The sequence below is a fragment of the Arvicanthis niloticus genome, chromosome 12 (assembly GCF_011762505.2).
Source record: "Arvicanthis niloticus isolate mArvNil1 chromosome 12, mArvNil1.pat.X, whole genome shotgun sequence".
NCBI lineage: Eukaryota > Metazoa > Chordata > Mammalia > Rodentia > Muridae > Arvicanthis > Arvicanthis niloticus.
In genome coordinates this window covers 24,440,482-24,449,715 of record NC_047669.1, presented here as the reverse complement: position 1 = coordinate 24,449,715, position 9,234 = coordinate 24,440,482, and the positions used below count along the sequence as shown (strand labels likewise).

Genomic DNA, 9,234 nt, shown 5'->3' with positions numbered 1-9,234 from the left:
TTTAAACAGTGAAGGAAAGAGGGTAGAAAATAGAGTTGTAATAAAGAAATGTGTAAACTGACAAAATTTTAACTATACTGCTTGAAGGCTGAAGTGTGACCTATTTAAATAAAGATTTGCACTATCAATATCTATTTGTTGAATTTAAGATAGGTGGAACCAGATCATTGAACAGAAAGTATCTTCTAAAAGTTGAACATGGTATTATTTTTGAAGCCATAGCAAGAAAACTATCAATATCCATGTAAGCAGTGTATCTCTTCAATCAGAATAGGCTCCCATGTAAAGAGAAGTTCTTTATTTTCATTTTTTTTTGTGCACACCCCTATATTCAACTCCCTACCGTCCATTGCAGGCATGATTTGTTTATAGTTAATTTTTATGTAAGTGTAATACGTAATGCACTTCTCCACAGCCTGTTTGTACATGCGTACCATTGTGTCTTTGCCCTTCAATCCACCCTCACTCTCCTTTGCCACCCCAGCCCTTCCTCCCGACCACCCACTTCCGCTTTCATGTTATGTACACATAGGCTCTACATATGAGGGTTGCAGTATTTGTTTTCTTCTCCTTACTCCTCCCTTTCAAACCAAACCCTTCTTCCTTCTACTCAGTCCACACACACGCTTACATACACACACACACACAGACCATACCCACACACACATCTATATATGTATCTTTTCTATATATGGAGAGAGATAGATTTTAGAATCTATATCAGGTATGAGAGAAAATGTGGGACATTTGTCTTTCCGAATCTGATTTATTTCCCTTAAATGGTGATCTCCAGTCTGTGCATTTTTACAGCTGTAATTTCTTTCAGATCATTTTCACTGATTGAACTAGTGCATCTGATTTGCCTGGTTGATTTCTTTCTCCCCCTTCCTTCCTTCCTTCCTTTATTCCTTCCTTTATTCCTTCCTTCCTTCCTTCCTTTATTCCTTCCTTCCTTTCTTTCCAGTGATTAGGTTGGGTTGAAAGGTCCCTGAGAGGAGCTGAGAGGAATGTCTTCCTTTATAATTGTATCTCCAATCCCCACAGTGCCTCAGCTTCTGACTAACAGTATTATTTATAAACGTTTTTAGTTAAAAGCAGACTAACATCTGTTAAGCATCTACATTTATCAAGAACTTAACATTAACTTTTATTTTCTACATCAGATAAATTACATTTCAAACAACTTATAAATTCAATATAATTTACTAAAAGGAGCTTTTGACCCTATTTTAGAGGGGAGGAACCCTAAGCTGAGAAATAAAGAGTAAATATCTTGTATGACATAAATAGTGACAGGCATTGTAGAAATTTAGCATTACGTCTGTGTGACTCCAAAGTCCATGACCTTTAAATTACGACACACTGCTTCATTGAACCTAGCCTCGTGTGCTTTTTTTCCCTCATTCAGAATGATAAGATTTTTCAAATACTGACTAGACAGGATTTCAAAAGGCATCTACCAACTTATGGCACTTCAAAACTAATGTGATATTAGAATCACAGGGAGTTTGTAGAGATTGGGAATTCTGTGTATATCAGACACCAGCCAGAGTAGATCAGTTGAAAACAAAATTTGAGCTGCTATGCTTTTGTTATGTGACCCTACTTCAGGACCACAGTTGATCAGAGAGGCCATCTGTAGACTGCCTGTCCCACCATCATTTGTACCACCCTGACCGAATGAAGACAATCAGAAGTGTGTATGGGAGTGTATGTGTGCAATTCTCATTCTCTCTTAGGAATTTAACCCAAGGAACCTAGGGGGAAACCATGGAAGCAAACTAGAAAGAGACGCAGAGAGTTCTAGTAATTTTTGCCAGTTGTAGAACTTATGTGCAGAGACTTGCTAATATCATGGGTTACCACTGTCTATCAGATGACAGCCAAACTCTCAGATTGGAACACAGGGTTTTGAGTCATTTCCACTGCAGATCCCTTTCATTTTGGTTTATCTACACACCCCTAGGGTAGACTAAAGTTCTTTCAAACCTTGAAAAAAGACACACACACACACACACACACACACACACACACACACACACACACACACACACAGAGAGAGAGAGAGAGAGAGAGAGAGAGAGAGAGAGAGAGAGAGAGAGAGAGAGAGAGAGGTGAGAGCTGGTACAAGAATTGGTCTTTAACCTCTTCATGGTTGTCAGTCAACCCTACTTCCTACAATTTTGGGACCATTAATTGGGTTACTTCTGCTTATTTCTTTTGGTCCCTGGGCCTTAAATAGGCTTACTAAATTTGTGAAACAACAGATAGATGATTTGATAGCAAAACCTATTCAGATACATTATCATAAGTTAGCTATGGTGGACCACAAGACACAAGACGAGTTTGTTACTCTATCCAGGGTGTTCCCAAAACACATCTCCACTCAACCTAAAAGAGGGGACTCCCACTCCTAGACCAAGCAGAGAGGGGCCACCCAGAACCCCCTTTGACTGGCGATCTAAATTCTTGCTTAGGCTGTGAGGCTAAGCACTGCAAGGGAATATAAAATTTAAAATATTTCTCTGGGTTCCCTGAGGGACAAGCCTGACTGCATAGGGGCTGATGTCAAAAGTATCCCCTCTCCAGGAAAAAGACATCGGGATGGGTAGGGTTCTGTCACCTCACTGAACAACGACAGGAGGACTGGAGCCATTACAAGGTCCCCTTTAATTACTGGAGGTCAGACCTCTATCCCCACCTCTGCGAAATTGGAATTGCCACGGTCCTTCTATACTTAGAGAAGGGGGAGATGTCAGGGGCAGCCCTGCTTATACACTAAAGACCTGGAATCAGCCATAGACCTAAAAATTAGCCATAAGCCTGACATACATGCATGATAAGAGCAAAGTCTTGGGTCTCTGTGAAAAAAACACGGAAACAGATGGCTATAAACTATTGTAAACTGGCAGCTTTGGTGGAAAATTGCCAGGCTGAATAGTCATAGACCTTGTAAATAGGCAGCCTCAGCGGATAGTACCAACTTAGATAAGGACAAGTGAACCATAGGCGGAGTCATAGTAACCTGACCCCTGAACCTTCATCCAGCTGACACTCTGTTCTAGAAGATATCTGTACTACCCCTGAACACCTATGCTCCTGCATCATCCCCTTCCCTACATCCTGCCTTTTCGTGTATATAACCCCGGTGTGAAAAAGTAAAAATTACAGTTTGATCAGCCTATAGACAAGCCGTTATCCCACTCTCTTTCAGGTGACCTCCCTGGACCCCTGTTTAATGCCCTGCTAGACAGGACATAAAGGTAGGTAACACTTTAGTGATTCCTCTTATTTTTTAATTATCATTTTTAGTAAGTGTACAAAAATACCGTATTTCCTCACGATAGCATACATATCATTGTACTTTGCTGGAGACTGTAGCGTTTGAGTGTATCCTAAGGAGTCAGCCTCTGTGTTTCCAGGGGCTCAGAGTAAGTCTTCAGATAGCTAAACTCAACTGGTTTAGTTAGCAGTAGCTGGTCTTCGGGGTTAGTTTGTTCTTGCTGGAGAACTGATAGATTGACCAGTTTTCTGTATGCCTTTCCTCAAGTATGGCTTCACTATTGACACTGAGGTAATAACCTGATCTTTCTGCATGTGACTTATCTTTGGCTGAGCATTTACTAGTGCTACATGATACTACCACTGGGTTTACTTCATCTTAAGCTATTTTTTCCATCTAAAACCTGATGAAGTCTTTTTCTGTGGGGAGCTTGAGTGATTCTATATTTTCTTATTTTAACTACTTGCTTAGCCTATATTTCATAACTACTTGACACTGTTTTGGGGAGACAAGGTCTTGCTATGTAGCTTCCTTTAGCTGTCCAGACACCCAGTGTATGAATTTAGCCTTGAACTCACAGAAACCCACCTGCCTCTGCCTCCCAAGTGCTGGAACTAAAATGATGTAGCACCATGGCTGGCCAGTTTCACTCTTATGTTGAGTTTCCCTAATAGCCAATCTTACCTCAATGATAAATGATCTAAAATAAACTACAAACTTATTAATTTACAAATACCATTGGTCAAATTGTTATGAAATATAACTGTGGCAGTGACAGAAGGGACTACCTGGAAGGCTCATGCCAAGGCGCCCCCCTGAAAAAAATCACGCTGCGTGACAGACCTGATATAAGGAAGTTTATTGTGGGAGAAGGGAAGGGAGTGGGCACCTGGAAAAGTAGAGGCAGAGAAAGAGGAACTGTGGAGAGCTTTTGGGGCTGCTTGGCAGGAATCCGACATTGGCCAAGGACAAGGAAATGGGCTTTAGGCAGGAATCTGACATTGGGCCATGACAAGGAAGTAAGTTCAGTCAGGAATTTAAGTCTTAGGCTAGAACACAGAAGTAGGCCTCCGGCATGAATGTGACTGTGAGCTAGGACAGGGAAGGAGGCTCAGATATGTTTGTCATCCTATTAAGCCTTTAGAAGCGGCAAGGGTGATCACGGGAGTGATCACAGGACTTTGTATATTACCTTGTTTGTTCCTTGACTGTTTGTATCTATTGTATTGTTGGTTCCTCAACCTAGAACTATTTAAATACTTGCATGTAATTAAAAGAGTTTAAAAGAAAAGTGGGAATAAACAAACCTGCCTTCAGCCTCAGAGCTGACTGGGCTTGGTCAGGGAACAGAGAAGGATAGAAAGAGAGAAAGTGAGGCTGGCCAGGAACACATGGGAACAGATAGAAAAAGAGAGTGGAAGAAGGGGGCTGGTGTACCTGGCTCTCACCTGGCAGGTGATGACGAAAGCTGTTGCTAGGTTGCTGTTGGGAGGAGCCTAGCAGAATTGTCTGTAAGCCAACACAAAAACTATGTGGATATACGTTGAAAAGTATAATTACTAAAAATAAGGGCTTGAGAAACGGGTAAGAAGTTAAGAACATTGGCTATCTTCCAGAGGACCTGGATTTAACTTGCAGCACCCACATGCCAGCTCATAAACACCTGTAACTTCAGCCCTCTTCTAGCTTCCAAGGGCTCCAAGTTGATACTTGGTAGACAGACATACATACAGGCAAAATACCCACACACATTTCTTTTAATTAAAAAAAAGTAACATTTATTGGTTTTAAGAGCCATATACTGTCCTATGGGCTTTGTGATCAATATTTTACTCAATGCGATCTCCAAACTATAGACTAGATTGTATTAATACCATTTTACACACAAAAACCAAGATATGGGAGAATCGATTAACTTTCCAAGCCACAAGATATGATGGAGCTGGGTGCCAACACAATGCAATTTAACTTATAGTAGTCATAATTTTTTAAAACATTAAATCACTGCCTGGCTTAGTTACTCTTTTTTTTATTTTTATTTTTATTTATTTATTTATTTTTTGCTGTGATAAAATACCATGGCTGACAATGTATAGAAAAAATTGATTTGACTTACATTTCCAGTCCATGTTATTGGAGCAGAGGTAGTAGGTGATAAGCCGCCTTGGCAGAGAGCTCACTTCTCAGGAACCCAGGAACCCCAAACAGGAAAATCAAAGACAGCACACTGGAAAAGATTCATGGCATTTGAAACCTCGAACCTCAGAACCCCCACCCCCCCCCAGTGACATACTTCTCTCAGCAAGACCACATCTCCTAAACTTACCCAAATAATGTCACCAACTGGGGATCAAGTATTTAGGTGCCCAAGAATATGGAAGAATGTCTCAATTTGAAACACCACACTGCTTTTAAGTGTGTGGGACTTCCTTTGTAGGAATAGAACACAGAGATGATTAAAAAATGCAATTTTAGAAGGGAAACATGTACATATCACCTGAGCACAGGGAACAATGAAAAACATTGTTCACGTGAGCCAACATTGTAAGTCATCTGGGAAATATGAATAAAAGCCACAATGAGGGCTGTTTAGACGACTCAGTGGTTAAGAACACTGACTTATGGGGTGTCTGAAGACAGCTACAGTGTACTTACATATAATGAAACATAAAATAAAAACCTTTGGGCCAGAGCGAGCGGGAGCGAGTGGGGCTGGAGCAAGTGGGGCCAGAGCAAGTGGGGCCAGAGCAAGTGGGGCCAGAGTGAGAGGGAGAAGGAAAGGGGAAAAAGCCACAACAATCTACCCATGCCCACCTAGAAATTCCAAAATAAAATAGCAACCAGTGTTGGTGCACATGTGAACAATGGGCTCATAGGCTATGAGATAGATCAGAGGCTGATTATGGGAATGAAAAATGGGTTAGTCACTTTGGAAACCCATCAGGATGGTCTGAAAAGGCTCACGACAGGAGTTACATGACTTAGCAGTCCCCATCTCAGGAATATACCAAAGAGAACATGCAAAAAGAAAGTCATCACAAACATGCACACATGAACACATGAATAACAGCGGTATTCATGGCAGTGGAAAACTGGAATTAACCCCAAACCCACAAATGGATAGAGGATTGATAAAATGTGACCAATCCATACAGTGAGTGGAACACTGTTAAGCAAAGAGATATCAATACATGTTACTCTCGAAGACATTATGCTAATCTATCTGTGAAAGAAACCAGTCATAAAAGAGCATGAAGTGTATGATCCTACGTGACTTCCAGCTGGAGGCTACCGACAGTTCTTGTCACCATGTTATCGGCCCCGCTATGAGGAGTATGTTGGCTGACAGACGGGCTCACTTACATGCTGGACTATAGTTCACCTTGGCTATTCTGAGTCAGGCTGCAGTCAACCCAGTTAAGACAGGATAGTAATCCATGGGCTGTGTGGATGGGAAAGAGAGACAGACGTCTTAATACAGAACTTTCCATTCTGAATGTGAGTCTGTATTAATAAGGCTTCAATAGGACACAATCTGTACTTACTCTCAACAGGAGGAAACTAAGGGAGAAGTCTTCTTTTCTCACTCCTTTCTGGACCCTGACTGTCTGTACACGGGATGTATATAACACCTGTCACTCCTATTTTTCCACTTACCTTTGTCATAACGTAATAGAAAATGTCACTGATTCAGGAACACGTAATGAAAGTACTAGACTTGATATCCTACCACCCAGAAATAATTATACTATTATCATGATACATTTCTCTTCTTCCATGAGCACACGGTTCCCCTCACAAGGCTGACATCATGCAACCTTGTGCATCATGTACCTATAAAGTTTTGTACTTTGGGGTTTTTTTTTCCACCAAAATTAAATAGCAAATATTTCCTTCATACTATTCTATTAGATTTCAAAATTTTGACTTAAAAAAATGAGTTTAGAGTAAGTGCCCAGCAGAAGTTTAGAATTTTCTTTTTAGTTCTCCTCATGACCTCTGGAAAGAGCTTTAAGCTAACAAGTATGACTGCAGAAATATTGTCTTCTCACAGTTCCTTACTGAACGCCTGTGGCAACAGGTTGGTAATAGCAGTGTCTCTGAGCCTGCTCCCTGAGGACTGCCACACAACTATCCCTTCGAAGACCTGCTGGTCCCGCCTCACTTGCTTCTTACCTGGCTGATCAGAGAAACCAGCTGGCATACAGGTAAGTTCTTTGCATAAAGAGAATGCCTATTTGGGAGGACTTGCTGGCCAGTCAAGCATCTCACAGTGTAACTGAAGTGTTGAGGTGTCTGCTCCGACTGTGTCTGGTCCCTTAACAATCATGTTGCCACAGCGATGGTTCATAGACCTCTCTGTGGTTTTTCTGCTAAACCAGACAAACTTCAAGAAGATATAACCACTAGAGGCAAGGCCTTGTTACTTGGCTGGAATTTTCTGTTTTAGAATAATTTACTCTTCTCAGTACTAGTGCAGTCATCTCTTTTGTTTGTTTTGAGTTTTTTGGAAAGGTTGTTTTATTTCTCCCTTTTAGTCAGTGAAACTTTGTAAAAAAAAAAAATTAAGCCAGATTCATTTACTTCTATTAACGAATATTTATTGGATCTAAAATATATGGACTACTCTGATGGATATTTTACATAAGTGCAGTGCCTCATCCCATTCTTGTGGAATGATCAGCCTAGTAGATCTGTAGTTAGATGTGAATACAAATAGTTATAAGGCAAAGTAGATAAATTGAAGGTGATTTTAATATTCTTGTTTATTAAAAACTATTTTGCATTAAACCCATGTTACTGTTAGGATCATTGAAGACAAGCTTTATAAATGCGGAAGAGAATTAGATAGCAGTGCAGAGGGCAGAGGAACAGCAGAGGGGTGACAATTCTGTTTACCTGGAATTGAAGGTGATCGGGAAGGCCTGGGAATCTATCTTTCTTAATGATGAAAGCTTTCATATCAGGAAGAGTTGATAAGATCTTGTTGAGTTATAAAAAAACACATTGTATTTTTAGAACTTTTCCTCCATGACATTTAGCCACAGCCCTGTTGACTGTCATATCACCCATTAAATGATGTCAGTAATGATACAGGCAATAGTGTGTGTGTGTGTGTGTATGTTGGGGGTATGGCACCGTGATGCTGGGATGTATTAGTGGAACTTAAAGTGTAGAGGAATAATTAGAAATGAAGCCAAGTGGGAGGCTGGACTTGATTTGAGTGTTGTGCCTTTATCTACACACAGATGTACTTCTGTGGTAGAACTCCCTGGTGGAGTGGAGTGACTTAGTTGACAGTCACACATGGAGTACAGGTTAGAGACACCTATCTGCTGTGGCGCCTTGCCTTGATCTGGAATGTCCAGGTGATATGATGGAGACCCCACTCCTCACAGGTTCCTGTGGCTGTGAGGCCCAGGTTTTCTGTTAGCTGAAGCAAATGTCTACCTTTTGTTCCTCACAGAATGGCTTTCTTTTTGGTGTGGGTTAACCTACTTCTACTTCTTCATGATGCAGGTGAGTAATTTTTTCAAAAACTTTGAATTTCTGAAACCATTTTGGAGATTGTAAAAACAGTGATTTAAAAAATAATAAAAACTAAAAACGACCAACCAGGCATGTGATTTAATCTCTTCAAATCTCAGTCTTGCTATTTGTTAAATATGAAAAGCAAATATTATATTTGCCTTACAAAACTGGTGAGATGGGTGGGAGAGTATCATATACATTTTGTAAAAACATTAGTTCTGTTTTAATGAGAAACCCCTCCCTCCAAATTTGGCTTGCCCATTTGAAGCCATAGCCACACGACTAACTATCCCCGTGTTCAGTGCAAACTTCACAGCAGAAAAAAATACACTCAGAACCCCCACCTTCAAGTGACTTTGGAAAGTACCCAATTTTATAGCATCAGAAATTTGGTCATACAACACAATTCCTTTTTAATA

General features: G+C 40.5%; 1 protein-coding gene across 2 annotated transcripts in view; it reads left to right on the top strand.

Moving 5' to 3' along the window:
• The window catches only part of LOC117717563 (V-set domain-containing T-cell activation inhibitor 1-like), a 52,967-nt gene that overhangs the window by 34,522 nt on the left and 9,211 nt on the right, over window positions 1-9,234 (top strand). The window contains exons 2-4 of one of the 2 annotated variants that reach the window (XM_076942912.1): window positions 3,215-3,263; window positions 7,338-7,491; window positions 8,751-8,803. In XM_076942912.1, coding sequence (XP_076799027.1) covers window positions 8,752-8,803 — 52 coding nt within the window. In that variant the 5' untranslated portion in view covers window positions 3,215-3,263; window positions 7,338-7,491; window position 8,751. The remainder of the gene's footprint in view (window positions 1-3,214; window positions 3,264-7,337; window positions 7,492-8,750; window positions 8,804-9,234) is intronic. The other variant, XM_034514802.2, reaches the window with a different exon arrangement.